This window comes from Apteryx mantelli, chromosome 1 (assembly GCF_036417845.1).
Source record: "Apteryx mantelli isolate bAptMan1 chromosome 1, bAptMan1.hap1, whole genome shotgun sequence".
Classification (NCBI taxonomy): Eukaryota; Metazoa; Chordata; class Aves; order Apterygiformes; family Apterygidae; genus Apteryx; species Apteryx mantelli.
The window spans coordinates 163,592,128-163,610,302 of record NC_089978.1 but is presented as its reverse complement, the minus strand read 5'-3'; the positions used below and the strand labels follow the sequence as shown (position 1 = coordinate 163,610,302).

Sequence of the window (18,175 nt, the reverse complement as noted above, 5' to 3'; positions counted from 1 at the left end):
GAGCACAGTGATGGGATTTGTGGTCCTATGAATATGATCCTGAACAAGTGTCACGTGTACTTCCTTCCCCAGCTCTGGCTTGCTTCAAAATTTAATGCAAATTTTTGGTTCCCCCCAGAAGTTGTTGTCTTTAAAAGTTTCTTTATGGGTGAGAGTATAGCTAAGCCCTTGGAAAAAGAGCAGGCTTTTAGCACTGAAAGTCAAAGTAGCCCCCAGTACATGAGTGATGTGCAGATGCCAGCTGATTAAATGAATGTGTTTTCTGTTGAGTCCTAAACCTGTTTTCTAGCCAATTTTATTCATGCCAGTGATGGCAAAGTTCTGTACATCTTATAGCATCCCACAGAGTGCCAAGCAGAGGTGCTAGCAACAGAGAAACACTAGAATAAATTCTTCACTTAATTTAAGGAAAGGAGTTGTGGTGGAAAGAGGCAAGTTTTCACACTTCCTTCCTTGACCAGGCACCAAGGCTTGGGGTTTGGTGTTTTGGGGTTTTTTGGTCTTTCAAGGTGTACTGTTAAAAGGTCTCACCTCTGTGGGATCTTAAAGGAAATTCTTTTCTCCTGGAGTTAGATCACTACACCTCAAAGCCAGAGACCCCAGAAGTGTTAAAAGCAAAGCATGTAGTAACTGTTGTCTGTATCTCACTGGAAGTTAGAGCACCTTGTTACTCTTCTGCAGTGTTTTTGCCTGTTTAGGAAGTAACTGGAGCTGTACTCATGAATATTTGACGTTGTCAGGTGCCTGTTGAAGGCTGCAGTGAAGGAGGGCTGAGGGAGGGGAGACAGTATGGGAGCAGAAGAGGCAGACCAGGAAACGGCCATGCTGCTGCGTATTTGTCTTCTCTCTTATCCTAATAGACTTCTCATCAGGATGAATGTGTTCTGAAATATTTATTGCCCTGTTTAAATATTCATTGCTGCAAAAGGCAGCACAGCCTCATGGAAGCCATAGAGCCTCAAGGGATGGGGACTGCAGCAGTCCTTGGCATTTCCATTCAGAAATATGATAAAAATGTAGAAAATATTGGGCATTCCCCCACTACAAGATTGACACGAGCAGTCGGGCGCACCTCTTGGTGTTTCCTCTTCGTGCCAAAGACTTGTGTTTGCTTTTAGGCTCATATGCTGGGGTGCCTCTCTTGGTTGCCAGATGCTAATGCTTTTTTCCAGGACTGTATCCTGGAGTGAGCTGCTTTGTTTAGCCTGACACTTTGTGTGTGAAAGGGGATGTGCAGAAGGGGAGACTGACTGGCTGAAAGGGTTTGCGTAGCGTGTTCTCTTGTCTTTCTGAAGGTGTGAGCAGACAATCAGAGCAGGGAAGAAAAAAGGGCCTACTCATCGTTTAGTATGCTTTGCTGTGGAGGTCCGCTGAGAATTGCAGAAGGGTTAATTTCACTGGGACTCATATAATAACATATTAATGGAGGTGCAGATAGTGACAGACATGCCACTGAAATTAGATACTCTATCAATTTAGGTTTTAAGGTTTATCGATTTTAGCTTCAGTAAAATATAACTGTTTAAAAGTGTGACTGCCAGTAATATACAGTAGTTAATGAGAATGTTTGTTATATTGCTGTCATTAAACTGATGCATGTTTTAGTGTGGACAAAGCATTGATGCAGTGTTGACAAGGGCAAGCAGCTTGCCTTCAAAGACTTGAAGGGAGCTGCTCAATATGGGCATGAAACCCAGCTGAGAATGAACTGTCTGAAAGGTGTTCAGATGTGCTGCTGAGCTGATGCCTCACCTCTGAGCAGTGCCGGTGGCCTGCGTAGGGGAGATCCCCATGCTGGTTCGTGGTTACAGGCAGAGAGTTGGTAAACACACATTAGCTAAAAGGCCTAGGGGCAAAGAGACTTTAGAAGGATTTAAAAATAAAGGGGAAGTCTTTTCTGCGATACCTGACAAATTCATTGTGTATAAACCGCTATTATGCTGGCTTAAATGGGGACACTCTTAAGTGCCAGTGAAACAGGTTGTGACAATAACATGCTAAATGTACATGTAGCCTCTTGTTCTGGGATCAAGCAGTTGTCAGGTGCATTTTCAAGTTATGCTTAATCTAACATAACCATGAGCTACTGTGAAAAGGGTAGTCTCCCTTGTCTTTCTGCCCTGGTCATATGTTCCTGCCTCCTTGCTCCTTTGGATCTAGTGCTTAGGCAGATAGGGAGTGAGGCAGTTCAGTCTACGATCAAACAGAAGACTATTCTTTGGATTAATTTTCTGTCTATGGCCATGGGATAACTAGATCTCATACAGTGGATGGGGAAGGAAGCAGAACCATTTGTTTTGATGCCGGCTGATAGTTTATCATACTATGTGAAACACGAAACTGCACCCATACTTCTCAATAGCTTGTTCCTCTCAATAAGATTAAGCTATTTCACTTTCAAATGTGTCTACTGCTCAGTTTAATATGATTTAATTTATGTACATTGACTTCCAACAGCTTTTGTTAGCTTTCTAAAATATTGTCCTATAGACATGGCTTTTGATCACTTTTCTGGCCTTATGGGCACTGTAGGCCATTATGTTTCACTTAGGTACCTCTGTTTAGAATCACATAATGGTTTCAGCACAAAAGGCATAGTTGTGATTTAAAGACATGAAGAGATAGAAAGGGATGGATCCTTCTCAATAGCTGGATTAATGATTGTCATTTAAAAATCAGTAAACAAAATAAAATGGTGTCTTATCAGAGCTGAATTTATCAGACTCAGCTTCTGGCTATTGGTTTTCTCAATGCTTTTGTTCATTAGATTAAATGTTGATGTCCATTTTTTTTTTTCTTTCTCACTGTTAATATACTTTCACAAAACAATTGGTTGTCACTTTTTTTTTTTTAATGATAAACAAAACAGATTGGGCTTTTCAAGTTTTTTAATGTATAGCACTGTATTTTCTCCAATCCTGAAGTCACTTCATTGGCTCTTTTCTGTTCCCTGTTCTATTTTTTAACTCCCTCTTAAAAATGCTTACGTGGACCATGTATCTTATTTTTGATCTGGCTAAGGCCACATACCAAAATAATATTGCTTCCTTACTCCTACTTGTTAGGAATATATACAAACCATTGTATTCACCCTCTTTACCAGGCTGTTGCATTGGTGAGTTGCTTCTCTGTGGCCCTTAATTCCTTTTCAGAATCTCTGCTTTCCAGGATACATAATGAAGGATTCCTTTAAAATGGAAAACTCATCTTGGAACAAATGAGTAACAGAAGATAGGAGAATGCATTATTAGAGTGGAAAGTAAACGTGGGAAGAAATCTGCGTTTCTACACCATCAAAATTCTGTTCTCAAGCATATGCCAAGTCAGTCACAAATTTCCTCCACCCGCACCCCAAGAGCAGATTGATACAATATTTTTGCTTTGTTATTGAGTCCTGGCATTTGAGTCACAGATGAGTCTCGTTTGCCTTGGCGGGGACTGTGTGCATCTGATCCAGTCTGTTCAGTATTGAATTTTGACCATACCCACAAGAGACCCACAGCAGCAAAAGGGTAACAGGGCTGAGAGATTTTGCTGCTTGCATAGAAAAGAATCTCAAGAGGAGCTCTGATTTTGTATTTTAGTGTGCTGCATACGTCTCTTCCCCCACCTTCGCTCCGTAGTCACGTACGAACGTACAGCTCTGCGCTATGGTTTCTGCCAGCTCTGCAGTTCTTTCCAAGGCATTCAGAGCCTTTCCAATTGATTCCAGATGTGCTCTCTCCTTCCCAGTGTTTTCTCCCTTTCTCTTCCTCCTCAGCTGGCAGCAGAGGCAGGACTGGTTTTCCTTGTGAATTGCTGGCATTGGTACAGGCAGTTAGGAAGACTCTCTGCTATCCTGTGAAATAGAGAGAATTGAAGGGGGCCTGCGTACATACTGCATAAGTAAAGCTGACTGGGCTTTGAAGTTTTTCTCACTGGTTGTCCATCCTCCAGTAGCCAAGTCAGCTCTGAGCAGCACCTCTGCACAACTTGGTTACACCTTCAGATCATTCTGTTTTACAGAAGGAGAGAGGGAGACAAGGAAGTCTGGTGCCAAAAATGATCTTCGAAATCCTTCCTAGCGGAGCACTCTATGTATATAGAGAGATCCAGAAGAGTCTGTTGCGGATAGATACATAACATAGGAGGGGCTTTGAAAAATTCCTGTGACTAAAGTAGATATCAAATCTTTCTAAGGGGTTATATGAACTTCTTGAAGATTTAAACTTTCATTAAAAAAAGTTTGAATTCCTGAGGTTGCAAGAATAAACCTCCACACACATTCTGATTTGGTGATGCGCTTGCAGATTTAGGGAGACAGCCCATTTCCAGTGTGGGGGTGAGATGAAAGTTTGCTTATCAGTCCAGCTCAGGTGTGTGGTTGGATTGCAGAGGCTGATGCTGTTTTTAGGAATATAGTGTCACCCAGAGAGCTGCCATCTTCCATAGTCCTTGAAACAGTCTTGTGAAGTGAGCAGTTGATTGCAGAATTAGCTGGTGTTGCAGTAACTCTGACACTGTCCTGACATGCTGGTAGAGAATTACCATAAATCCAGAGGGTATTTTCTTCCCTGTTCTGTTTCCACGTTCTGCTGTTCTTATTTTACCAGGAAACCACAGGTGAGCAGGCAGGAGTTGTGTAGAAAACCAAGCTGGCAGATCCTCTCTGCCACTTCATAGTCATGTATGTGAGCACCCAAGTACTAGATGTGCAGTTTTGTATTACATTTATTCTGATACAACCATAGACCACTTCTGAAAGGAGAGTTTCTGAGCTCCTCCCCATCATCAGCCTCTCATTCCTGCTGCCTCCATGCATAAGAATGCACTTTTTATTTTCATATTGATTTGTTGAAAGCTGGTCATCTTAGGGAAAACTTTTCCCCAAAATATTTGACAATTAATCTAAATTAAATAAGCTAGCCTTCCATCACAAAAAAATGTCTACACTCAAAATCATACCTGAGTAAACATTTAAATGCATATTAAAGTTGATATTAGTGGAAAATATTAATTTGGACTATTGCAGAGCTGGGAAGAATGCTGCCAGTATGGGTGCTAATGGACACACTTAGAGCAAAATATTGAGCCTGAAGTTTTCACTTAGTTTCTGGCTTTTCTGCTTAGGAAGTATCAGTTTTGGTCATTTTCCCCCCCTTTGTTGCAACCCACCCTCCTTTATCCCCAATAATTTTCAGAGGTAGTAGTTTCATTCCTAATATGGAATGGAAACAGATGTTGAGACCTTGATATAGTCTCGTGAAGCAGAATTCTTTTTCTAATCAACCTCAGAGAGTGTGAATTGATTGAAAGCGTTTGTTGGGAAGTCTTAACATTAAGAACACTTAACTATTTTTTTTGAAGGGGGAATAATGTAGGTTTCAGGAGAAGCAAATCAGTGTCTTTTATATCTGAAAGTCTACAGGTATGTTTCAGGCTGGTAAGTGGATGGGCTCTGGGCCTTACTGATGTTGCATGACTAAAGCTTTGGCTATATCCAGCAGGAAGACTCTGCAGGTTGCCCAGAGGCCCCTTAATTAAGAGTGTTTGTGTTCATTGAGAGCCTGCATTTGTGCATGGGTATAGAGTAAAAGTTGACCATTACTGGAAATAATGACAGTGTGGGGATGAGTGAGTGCTTCCTGTGTACACAAGTAAGATAAGACTACGATTTTCTTTCTTCCTTTCCTACAAAAGAGGGAGCTGAACTTCTTTGTAAAGAAAATCTCAAATGCATTAAAAGGAAAAGGCGGGTGGGGGGAGACCAGCTGTTCTGTTTTACAGAACAGTTTTTGGTGGTCTGGAACGATATGGTATGTATTGGAAGATAACTTGTTCTTTCCTTGCTTTACATATCTAGGAGAAGGAAGGGCAAGATTAGATAATCTAGTGCAAGCTTGCACCAGACAGTTAAAGAAAACATGCCTTTAAATGGCTAGTTAGGTGTGATTTTTGTATGCGGACATCTTTTTTTCGGTGGATAGTTTGTTTAGATTTAAGTTAATCCAATTAAAAAAAAAAAAGACTATCCTAACATGATTCCCTCAGATTTAAATTGAAACAAAGAATACACGCGCATAAACTTTCCTCTGTTTTAACAGAAGTGAATTAGAAACCCCACAAAATGTATGTGAGACAGGTAGAGCGCTGCTTTCAAGGGAGGGTTCAGGAAGAACTGCTATTGTGCCTATAGTGGTAGAGTCAAAATCCAGCATCCTTACCTATTACCTTAAACGTTTGCCTTCTAGACAGACCATTTTAATTTTTATATTCTTTTTGTCTTATTTCCTTGTTTTTTTTTCCTGCCTTCTTTTTTTATCTTTATGCATCTCTTTCATTTCTACACTTCCATTCAATTTCCATCCATAAACTGCTCAGTAATGAAATGGTCATGCCATGGAAAGTTATTTCTGAGTTTTAGCATAAAGAGCTTGTATGATGTTAATAGAGGGCTGAAGGGTTTACACATCTGAGTCACTATTTCAGCATGACTGCACAGTTGGGAAGATATCAGCACATCACCCCAAACATGATCTTGACTTGTGTTTGGGTATCTTCATGACCCTATAGCACAAAAGCATGATTTTGAAAATCAAAGTTTAGATTCTACATGCTGGAATTTGCTGTGAGAGCTGCAGATGCGGTTCAGGTTTTCTCTGGTGCCAGAGCCCAGCCCTCGGTTTTCCAGAAAGTTAGTACTCAGGTTCCTAGTGTGCCTTGCAATGAACCTCACACTGCTTTGTATCCCCTCCCATTCACAAAGAAAATGCTTGCTGATATGTTTGATATCATCAGTGGGCAATTTCTGTGATTGCCTGGGGAGAGGGTTAATGTGTGCCTGAGACTGCAGTTCCCCAACAGCCTGCTCTCATCTTGCTGCTGCCTGTGGCCCTTCCCTCCCCTGCTTCTCCACCCCCTCTCTGTTCTGGCTCCAGTTCTCCTCTAACCCTTTGCCAAGCCATTTCAGCACTCTTAACAGGGAACAAAACTAACCCAACAATAAAAAGTGAGTAGCTTTTCTGGGATACGTGCTGAAACAGCTCAGCAGAGGGTCCATGAAGTGCTGTAGCTGGCACAGGGGAGAGGGCAGGAATGCACAGCTGGAGGTGGGATGGCAGCAGCTCCAGCCAGAGCAGCTCTGGAGCCGTAGCCCAGAGCATTATTCCCACCAGGGCTCATGCAGAAGGTGCCCTAGGAGGGGAAGGTGTCCTGGAAGGGGCGAGAAAGGTGACCCTCCTGCAGCAAGCTTCATTTGTGTTCAGCTGTGAGAGGGGAAAACAGCATATGTTCTTTATTATACCTTGAACCTCTTATAGCAGAGTTGTGTGGTAGGCCTGTGCTTTTGTGGTAGAAGAATTGACTCTTTGGGGAGGACCCTGATGGTTTGGATGCTGGGAGGATAGATCTATAGGTGGGTGTTGGGCGCTGGTGGGCACCTGACTGACTTTCAGAAATTTCCCTTGAGCTCTCTTGATTAGAGGAAAATGAAAATGTCTCTCCCTTGCTTTGTGACAGACTGTACGTAGAACTGAATAGCAGTGTTTGGCCTCTTCTGTGGGATCCCTAATGTTGGTTTTACCTCCCCAATACAGAGGCTGTGACCTGGGGTTAGAAGACAGACTGCACGGTTCCTGCATCCCTGTCACTCGCAGTGATTCCTTTCGTGCAAAGAGCTTAGAGCAGGCAACGACTCGAGGTTGAATTGTCATATTAGACTCTTTAGATCCAAGCTACAAACATTTTTGTTGTTTATGGAAGGGATTAGGCTAACGCAAAGAGCAAGCATTTGCATCCTGGAACACGCTAGTCTTCACAAACATATTAATTGCCTTGAGTTAGCTGGAAGTCCGTTACTTCAAGGTTTAATAAAGTAAGTTCAATGAGTGCATACCTGTTTAAAAACAGTCTGGCTCCCCCAATCCCAGGTAGACGTATACTCACATGCATTCCAGTGTTATGGGGGGGTTACCAGAGCTGAAGGGCGTTTCTTTTTAAGAGGAGATTATTTGATGATTACATATTGCAGCATTTCTTTGCACCTTTCTCTGAAGCTTATGAGACTCAAATAAGATAAGGGACTACACAGACCATCTACCTCATGGCAGTTCACATGGAATTGTCTATGCAGAAGTTGTAACATTTTAATTTTACCAGAATTGCAATTTTTATTTACTTAGTTTACTTTGATTGACTACTTTAAATACTATGTGTGTATTGGCATGCTGATACAGAAGTGATCCAGAGTTGCATTACTATAAGACTCCTTTCGTATTTCAGTAATTACACTCGTTTCTCTAGTAAGCAAAACAAAACCATCCTTCCACAAAGTAAACAAATCTTTGTTAACAGACAGTTTTATACAAGTAGGGGAGGTCTTTGGGTAGCCTGGGTATGTATTTCTTGTGTTTGCTTTCTGTATTCCAGTACCGTGATCTTGGATCACCACCTGCTGTCTGCTGAAAGAATTCATCCTAAATCACATTTGCTAAACCATGTTACATTTCATTGAAATGTCCCTAGATTCCACCCTTCTGTAAGGTACTGCTAGGTTCATTTACTTACAGTTGTGCACTTAGCTTGGAGCTACAAAGTTCATTAATTAAGTTAAAGCTGCATAAACTCTTAGAAATGTGTCCCCATTAGGGATTTTTGACTAGCTTAGCTAAATTGTTTTTAAACAAAATGGGAGATGGGTTTTAACTGAACTGCGCAGACAAAACCCCAACTTGAAGGAGGAAGTGCCACGACAGACTCAGCTGGCATCTGCAAGCGCGTAGCCTTGCCTTTGCAGGGCTGAGAAGAGGCGGCTGAAAAGGGAAATCTGACTGACATCCCATAACCTTCTTGTGCCCTGAGGAGTTGTTGTGTGCTGATGAATCACACATCAAAATTTTGGATGAGGGGAGCTGCTTTGAATCCCTACCTGGCTGTAGAGGTGTACTTTTATTGGGAGGAGAGGAATAGAATTAATATAAAACATGCTTTGCTTGGGTTCTGGTATATTGTGCTGATTTTATTTTTTATTTTTTTATTTTTTTCCTTCAAGGGGCATGTGTTTGGTTAATTATACTGGGTTGCAGCTGTGCTGAACAGCCCTTCCCTGCTTCACGAGCACGGGCCGGCAGCTCGTGTGGCTGGCGCAGGGACATACTGACTCACGGAGAGAACAAATGACACAGGAACTGCTGAAACTGTTCCTGCCGCCCGCTGTCCCCCGGCTCCCCTCCTGGAGGTGGCCAGCCACCTTGTATTGCAGTGAACGGATTGCCTCTCTGCTCCCGTCTGTTAGATTTATTTCATGCTATCATGTAAGCTGGAAACTGTGGTAGTTCAGGGGTGACTGTGGTTGAACTTTCCTCACCCTGTGGCGGCATCCTTGCCTAGAGCTGGGGATGGCGACTGCTCTTTGATGTGCCCGGCTTGGTCTGTCGCTGTGTTTGAGTCAAGGTTTAAGAGAATTTCATGAGCTGGAACTGGCAAGGCAGTAGTGAGGGATGTTGTAGAGACTGGATAGACAAAATGCTTTCAGTCCTCTCAGTTGCCTCCCCTCCTACTTCGCCAGGATTTCTTCAATCATTTTTTGTATATGAGGAGTGGGAAAAGCAACGCCTCTGATTGTAGTGTTTTCTGTGGTGGGCTAGGAGCAGAGGAAAGAATCCAGGTTCTGTGTTTGAAGATAAAATGGGATTTTTATTTTATTTTATTTTTTTAGTCTTTGAAAATATGAAATATTGTGTGAATGTTGAAATTTGGTAGAATCATAGACTAGGGTAGAATTTCCCATGCATTTTGAAGATAATAGTATGTCACAAAACCTGCAGAGAACTTTTTTTTTTTTAACAGTTCTTTTTTTACAGACCCTAGTGGAGACGGAAGAAACATAATTCTAAGGCATCAAAGGAAATTAAAATTACAAAAAAATTAAACTGGAAATGTGTACATAATCATATCAAGAGGAAAGTAATTTGAAATACAGATACTCAGTGCGATGATGAAACCTGGACAAGCATAATAGTGAAGGATCTACAGATAACCTGAGACATTAAATTAAAGATACATTTGTAATAAAAATATCTCTGTGTGTTAGTGAGGTTAGAAAAAAATTTAAGTGACAATGGTATTAAAAGCATTGTATTCTGCACCTGAATTTCTTTATTTAAAAATATTAGGAAGGTCAGAGAGAAGTAATGATTACAGTTACCAGGATATTTTGGCTTAGGAAACATGATTAAGCTCAAGATGAATATGTATTATCAAAACACCACAAAAACAGAGGAGAGAAATAACATCTTTCACTGTTCAAACGTGTAGATAACTGAAGAGGGGAAAAATTATTTAAAAGGTTGAAATGCATTTAGACTAGGAGGAATCGTTTTAACTGTGGGGGAAAAACTGTTGTTGAAAATAAGATTATATAAGGTTTATGGGTTGACATTTTAAGTGGTCTAAGAGTGAGATTAAACAATTCACTGGAGTATACCCTTTAGGGAGCAGTCCTGCACTGTTGAGAAGATGGCAATAATAGGTTTTGTTTGCCTCTAATTAGCATTCTCTTCCTAGTATCAGGGATACTACCAACTCCTAAATCCAGTTTGTTCTAAGAAAATTGAAAATAGTTTCTGGTACTGTGTCTTTCCTGGAGTTATCCTATCAATTCTATTTTTTTTATCTGTTTCACATTTAGCTATCAAAAAAAAAGCCCCCCCCCCCCCAAAAAAAAAAAAAAAAAAGGACAGACAATATGGCCTGTACAGGAACAAACAGGAAACTGGATATAGTGAAATCTTGTAATTGGAAATATGGTTAAGTAGAAAAACTTGGAAGGGAGGCAATATGTAATCAGAGCGGAGCTGTCGTGGCATGCTAAAATTTTTGGACAGATGAGTGATTTGGTTGATGATATCCAGCTTGCAATTGGATATCCATCATTCATCCTCTCTTCCCTTGCCCTGCAAATCTTGGTGCTAGTTTAGATTAAGTTAAAGTTCTCTGCTTTTGAAACTGAGAATGGCAAAGAAGCGAGTGGAAGTTAACGGATGATGGAGCTGCCCCTCTGGGGGAAAAAACCCATCCTGTTTTCAGACAACATGCTCAATGTTAGAAATCTCCGTATAGCTGCTAGCACGTGATACAGTGCTGCAACTGCTCAGGCTCAGTGTATGCAACTAGCTGAGCTCTGCTGTGGTGCTGCTGGCTGTTGCTGGCACACTTGTGTTAATTTTTCTTTCTTAGATAAGGCTGCAGAGTTGTGTTTCTGCAAACAGCAAGGCTTTGCAATGATTGGAGTTCAGTTAATGAAACTGTCTGTTGTTCAGCGGGGGCCAAGGCTGCAGCTCCCCTCTGCTAAATGGTATTGAATGCCCTTCCTTCTTCTCCCTCGCTGCGGGAGCGCGTGGCCACGTAGCCCCCAGGGGATGCAGACCAGATAGACTAATGTCAGAGCAAATTTGGGATTCAGCCAGGGTCTGAATGACCCGGCGCTGGCTGGAGGTGTGCTGGATTTATCACCTTTTCATTCACCCGGAACGGAAAGCTGCCGGTAGTCCGATAAAGGGACTGAAAGGTTTGTCCAGCTTTGCTGGAGGTCTCTTCAGCCCCCCTATGCGCTCTGCTGAACGGCTACTTTGCAACTGCCCTCTCTGCTTTTCCTACCTACAGGATGCTAAGGACTGTTTTCCTTTTACTCCACTGATTTAAGCATACTGGTGTCGGGATCGACTGAAGTACCTCCTGGCTTTGTGGAGGAGGACCCAGGGCTGGAACAGCAGCCAAAATTTAAAATCGGGATTAGTCTGTTGACACGCACATAAATCAAACAGCCCTCCTATCATAAATCTTTTCCTTGAATTTTTCTGCTGTGATGGTGAAAGCAATAGAAGCAGTGCAGCAGTCTGGGCTTCCCAGGGTTGAGTTTCAATGTCAAGGCTCTTTTCTCCTTTACCCCAGGGGACTGAATTCAGCTCCCTGCTCTGTCTTCTGTCACAGTCCAGCAGTGGCTGCAATGCTGCATGCATTAGTGGTGGTATTTTTATTTATTTTTATTTATTTTTATTTATTTTTATTTATTTTTATTTATTTTTATTTATTTTTATTTATTTTTATTTATTTTTATTTATTTTTATCTTAAGGCACTCTTGAGGCATGGTGGGGTGGGATTTTTACCGTCTTCGGGGATATCTTTTGTGTGGTCAGCTGTCTGTTTCAGAGTCATCCAGTTGGTGTCAGCTGCATCTGAGGCAGTGCTAAAAGCTGCTAAAAAGTCCCCTATCCTAGCACAGAGATCTCTGTGGGATGCCTTGAGCTGAGGGAGGAGTGTGTAATTAACGCCTTGTATGAATGTAGTGATGCTCATGATGGGGACAGGATGAGTGTGCTCCAGGCTTGTGTTCTCAGCTCATTTCGTCACAGCTCTTATCTGTCTTCTTCATGGCAAGCAAAAATCAAATAAGATTTTCCAGCAGTAAAGGTACCCGGGTATCAGTGTGCTGTACTCAGTACTGCCAGGGCAAAGGAAGGGGCTGATGCACAAATTGATCCTAAAACATGGCAGAGGGAGGTTTCCGCTTACAGAAACGTCGTAAAGAAGAATGTGCCCATATACACAGGTGGTCTGCAGAGCTGTGAACATCAGGCAGGAGGAGACGGACCCAGATATGGTATTTCTAGGGATATTTAGAAGTTAAAACTCTGTTCTTTTATCTGGGTTTCCTTCTCCATTTCAAGGAGGTCAGTGCATCCTCTCCCTTCCCAAACAACGCCATACTATGCTTAAGGTATTTTGTGAGATTACAAGGTTATGCAAGTTACAAACTCCGTAATTTGATCTCATTATGCCACCCAGTAGTGAGAAAGGAGCCCTAAAGAGATTGAGAGAACAGTCTTGTGGCTCACAGGAGCAAGGCGTGCTCTTTTTGATAGAGAAGATAACTGAAGACTGTGCAATAATATGATGGCAGTGGGTGGCATATTTACACAAACTCTGTGGAATATGTGCATGTATGTAAATGATTTCTCAGGATGATGTTTTGATCCATCTTCTGTAGATTATTAAAGCTGTTTTCTTGTTTCCTCTTTCTTCAGGGTAACCAGGAGCCAGCAGCCACTCCTGATGCAATGGTGCAGCCTTTCACCACAATCCCATTTCCGCCACCCCCACAGAACGGGATTCCCGCAGAGTATGGGGTGCCACACACTCAGGACTATGCAGGCCAGACCAGTGAGCACAATCTGACGCTCTACGGAAGTACGCAGCCGCATGGAGAGCAGAGCACGAACACGGCTAGCACGCAGAATGGATCTCTTGCAGTAAGTGCAGAAGGGTGCAGAGCAGGAGAACGAAGCAGCGCTTTTCAGACAATACTGTGCTTTTTCCAAAGCAGCTGTTGATTAGATTGCTGACTGCTTCACTGGGATGCAGCAAATCAGTGATAGATATAAAAAGGAGAGAATTACAAAAGACCGTGGGTTTTGATATTCCATTACTACGTTCCTCTCTTTCCCTCAGGCATGTCCCTGTGATAAATAATTGTCTGCAAAGCAAAATGACACTTGGGATGATGGTGTTTTTACCTGTAGCTTGGAAAAATATTTTGGTGGCATTGTCCAGAGACAGTCTTTTACAAAAGTTTTAATTACCTTGAGCTAACTGGTGAACAGTTCAAATAAATGTCACGAAGGCAAATTCTGGAAGGCTGACAGTGCAAAGGATTAGAGTGAGCACGTGTTGTAGGTGTAATCCCAATATGTTTCTGTTTTCAGGAAGCTAACAGAGTATAGAAATACTTTTCTTTGACTTTCTGAAGATGGCAGGGAGCTTGAGGGGGCAAAGATAGAAGAAGACCTCTCAGCTACTGTGCATCCATTTACCACACACAAATTTCACCTTCTTACGTTTTTTGCTTTCTTCTTCCCATGGCCTGGAACTGGCACTGGGCAACATGCTGGCAGATTATCCCAGGAAAAGCTTTATCCACCCCGTAAGCCACTTGTTAAGACTTAACTTCCTAATAAAGAGCCTTATGGTGAGAGCCTTCAGTGCTCAGGGGCGGATTTAATCTGTTAATGCTTTCAGTTTTGCTTGTAGTTGGGTGTTTGGTTCATAGAGATTATTTTTCCCCCTGTAAGTACTGAGTGAATTTAGTGCCAACGATTGGAGGAACTGATAGTGCCAGCTCAAATGTGCATGGTTCCCAGTATGTAGCTCTGCTTTTCTGCAGTGGACAGTGGCTGCATAGTTGACAGCATTGGTTATGACTTTGATAAGATATCTCTGAGTTTATCCTGGGAATGTCGCAACTTCAATGTCTCACAGAATAAAAGAGTACAGACCCAGTAAGGCACATTGGTAATGCTTAGAAAGAACTTGAAAGGCCTTCCTCAGCCTAAGGGCCAATACAAATACAGACAAGAAGAGATCAGACTAGAAATAAAACTTAGAGCTCATGCAAGGTATAGTGTGTGGTAATGCAAGCCATCATTTTAGTACCAGGTTGTCCCGTGCCCCGCCAGCCTGTAACATCTGGACTGCCAGTCTCCAGCCTGAGAGCAAGCAGCTACTCCAAGGACTGCCAATTTGATGCGAAAGATGGAAATGGGGAATAAAATAAGGCAGCTGCTTTCCCCATGTGTTTTTGCTGTTCCCATCTTTGTCCAGAGCTTAGGAGTGTTTCTTTTTTAATGGAAATGGTGTGAGCCTTGACCTGGGATGTAAGCTTCTGCCAAACCTTCTGCTCCTCTTCCATATTAGGAGCCATCTCCACTGCACTGCAGGATAGAGCTCTGTGTTTCATCAACTAATGCAAGCTCTGAGGAGCCCACAGTATGTGTGCACTGGCAGGGTGATGTGGTGATGCTTGCTAGCCTCAGAAGAGGGAATAGGAGTCCATATGTGTGGGAGGGAGTGTTGCTGGGAAACCGCAGGGAGGAAGTGATGTTGCCAGGAGGCTGTGGAGGGACTGTGACTGGGAGAGGTTAGCTGAGAAATAGGTTGAATAATATGTAACACTTGTACTGGCTATTAGAAACAGGTGGACATGTCTGTTCTGACCGTTTAACATAGTTAAAGATGTGCAAGCCTGAGCATGCAAAGTCAGATGTGCAGACCATAGCTAGCCAGAAAAGGGTAAAGGCACAGATGAGCATCTTGCTGTTGTGGCTGGAATTGCTCAAACAGAGGATTCCAGGTGGTCGTATGTGCAGAAATCCAGGGGGAGGGAAGGGTACCTCAGCCAGGGGCTTTCCTAGACTTTCTTGCATGCATTGGCTCTTGGAGATTTTGAGTCCCTTTACCTTTCTGTATTGGATTCTTAGTATATGAAGTTATTTTGATTCTGTGGGGTGCCTTAGGATATATTTGTCTCTACCGAGAAGTAGAAAAGTTGCACTGATTAATGATGTAGGAACTACATCATTAGGAAAGAAAGAAGATAGGAAGGTTTAGGAAGGAAAGAAGACTTGGTAGTTACTCAAGCTAAAGGGTGCTATTAAAATACAGCAGAACAGGTAGGTTATTTCACCTTGAACACCTACAGCTCTCGTCACATATGCTGGTTATTGTTTGTTTGACATGTATGCTAAATCCATGTGGACTAGACTGCTATGGTCTAAGGTTTTTAATTTTTATCATTTTGTCTTCCTCAAATAACTATGCTAACTTTAATACAGCAAAAAGTCATTGTGGGTGATACATGATCCAGTCCTCCCATTCTTACGACTGACAAGCGCAGCTGCTGTTGTGTGTGTGAAGACGATATCCCAGACTGAATAGCCAGCAAACTTCTTAGCTGCTGATGTGAAGCCTGTGCTCCAAGGGGGTAATTCAGAAACTCCTTCAACCAGGCAGATTAGGTCCCTCCTTGCTTTTAAGAGCAGGATCTGTGCTGCTGGCTGGCTGGCTGTACAGAATGAGATAGCAAAAGGTGTAGTGGGATGGCTGTTTTTCCTGCTTTTTCCGATTCCTGCTTTTAAGTCTGTTAGTGTTTAGGATAATTGCAAAAATAAGAGAAGATGGGGTGGCTTTAAGGTCCCTCATGGAAAGGGGGTTTTCATTTGGTTTGGAACAGGTTATCCAGCAGTGTAATGGGGTCTGTCTCTTACACACTGGGTGAGAACACCTCTCTGTAGAAGCTTGGCAAATTCTGACAGGCAAGTCAGATTGGATAACTTGAGATCAGTGATGGTGTCTGAGTTAATACGCTATGATCTGGAAGCCTGAGATTGAATATTGGCAGTGAACTTAAGGAAGATTAAACTTTGAGAGTTAAAGTCCATGCCTTCCTAAATGCTTTCCTACACTGCATAAAACCACCGTGCAAATGGGAGTGGCTGGTTGGTGCAATCAGCTAAGGGTAAACTTGGTACGGGAGTTCTGAGAGTGTGGTGGGAAGGATTCAAACTTTCAGAGCAGGGACAGTGGAAGAGAAATGGGCACAATAGGTGGCACAATACAAACAGATTGGTATTTTGGGATCTTTTTATTTTAGGTTCAAGCCCATCTGTGGGGCTTTGTTTATTATCTGGCATGCGGGTCCTCCTGGTCTTTTTCTCCAAGCATCTGTCCTTTCTCTTGATACTGTCTCAAAGCACAGCTGAAAGACCTGGATTAAAAATAGACTGAGGTAGCAGACCATATTTGGCCTACTCAGTCTGCCTGTAGCAGCCTGTCTTTTAAACTGTTGACACTTTGCATTTCACTTTTTTTACTGCTGGGTCGCCTGGTTTCTTCCCCCTTCTTTTTTGTAGTTTACATTAGTGTGCTTATCCCTAATGGAGACACCCATTACAGATAGCTCAAAGTGGAGATGTTAATTATGCTGCAGTTCCTCTGGCAGCTAATCTGATCTAAAGATTCACTGCTGTCAGAAAGGAGAGGTCTGGCTCTCCCCTTCGCTGGCTCCAAAGGCAAGCTCCCACTCCTATTTACAGGCTCTGTCATTTCTTATGTAAGCTACTTTAATTCACTGACCTGGCAGAAGGCTGTCCAATTCTTTTGCTGGGTTAATGAATTAAAGTGGCTCTTGGAGGAATCAGCAAATGCTACTGTTGTCGCAAGGTAAGCGTAAGGAGTGCATGGCCAGAAGCCGAGAGCAGTTGTCAGCTCTCTGCATCTCCTGGTACTCTACCCTCAGAGGGAAGATTAATCATCCACTGAACTAAAAAAGCTTGCTTGATAATAAATGCAATGTACTTAATACTGTGAGCTGATGATTCAACTCATTTCTCTTGTTAATGTCAGAGGGAAGAATCTGTGTCCATATAAATTACAGAATGCAGCTGGAGGTATAGATGTACAGGAACTAGTTTATGTAAATTACTTTGCATGAAAATAGCAGGTGCTATTGACTTGGTGTTACCTTGTCATGAACTAATATAAAGCATTATTTAATTACAGAGCATTGTGTGTCTCAACTTCTTAACGTGCCATACTGAAACATATACAACTCCTCTGGCACACCATTAACAAAAATAGACTTGCTGATTTCTTAAAGAAGACACATCTGTGGTGGGAGACCCCCTACATATCCCTTTCAGAGACAAGAGTGGGAGGCTGTACAGTCATCTAGCTGTGCCCCAGATATCACCAAAGGGTTCTCAACTTACTTTTGTAACACATGGATGATGTTACAAAGATGACTTTCCTGTCAGTATTTCTTGCCGAGTCTGAGACTGAAGAGTTTTCCTCTGTAATTATTTACCATCATTTTAGTAATTAAAGCAGTTGCTCATGTGAGGTGAAGAATATATTTAATTAATATCCTCACTTGTTTTCTGGTACTGTTTAGCAGGTAGACATGAGGAGCTGGCTTCATATGACTGACTAGCTGCTCATTGTTTGGACACCTCAGCTTGAAAATTGCTGCCTTAAGGCAGCAAACTCTGGCATTTAACATCAGGAATTTGCTTTGAGTATGAGGCAGGTTATTTTATTTGTCAGCATTTGTGGACTTGTGTCCAGTAAGGCAGGTTTAGAAATGGTTTTGAAAGAAATAGGAACTAAATCAGAAAATACCGTTATGTTAGAGTGTACAGCTGTGGTGCTTCTGCATCTCTCAAAAAGGTTATAGCAGAACTAGAAGAAGTATAGAGGAGAATAGTGATGATGGAAAGGATGTAACAGGTTCTTTATGAGAAGAAACTAAATCTTCACTTAAAAAAAAAAACAGAGGGATGAAAGGATATGACAAATTTATAGAAT

The 18,175-nt window shown here is 42.1% G+C and overlaps 1 protein-coding gene across 10 annotated transcripts in view; it reads left to right on the top strand.

Moving 5' to 3' along the window:
- Positions 1-18,175, top strand: part of RBFOX2 (RNA binding fox-1 homolog 2) — a 210,699-nt gene that overhangs the window by 104,701 nt on the left and 87,823 nt on the right. For all 10 annotated transcript variants that reach the window (XM_067309187.1, XM_067309177.1, XM_067309249.1 and 7 more), the window contains one exon: positions 13,063-13,287. In XM_067309187.1, the coding sequence (XP_067165288.1) occupies positions 13,063-13,287 (225 nt within the window). The remainder of the gene's footprint in view (positions 1-13,062; positions 13,288-18,175) is intronic.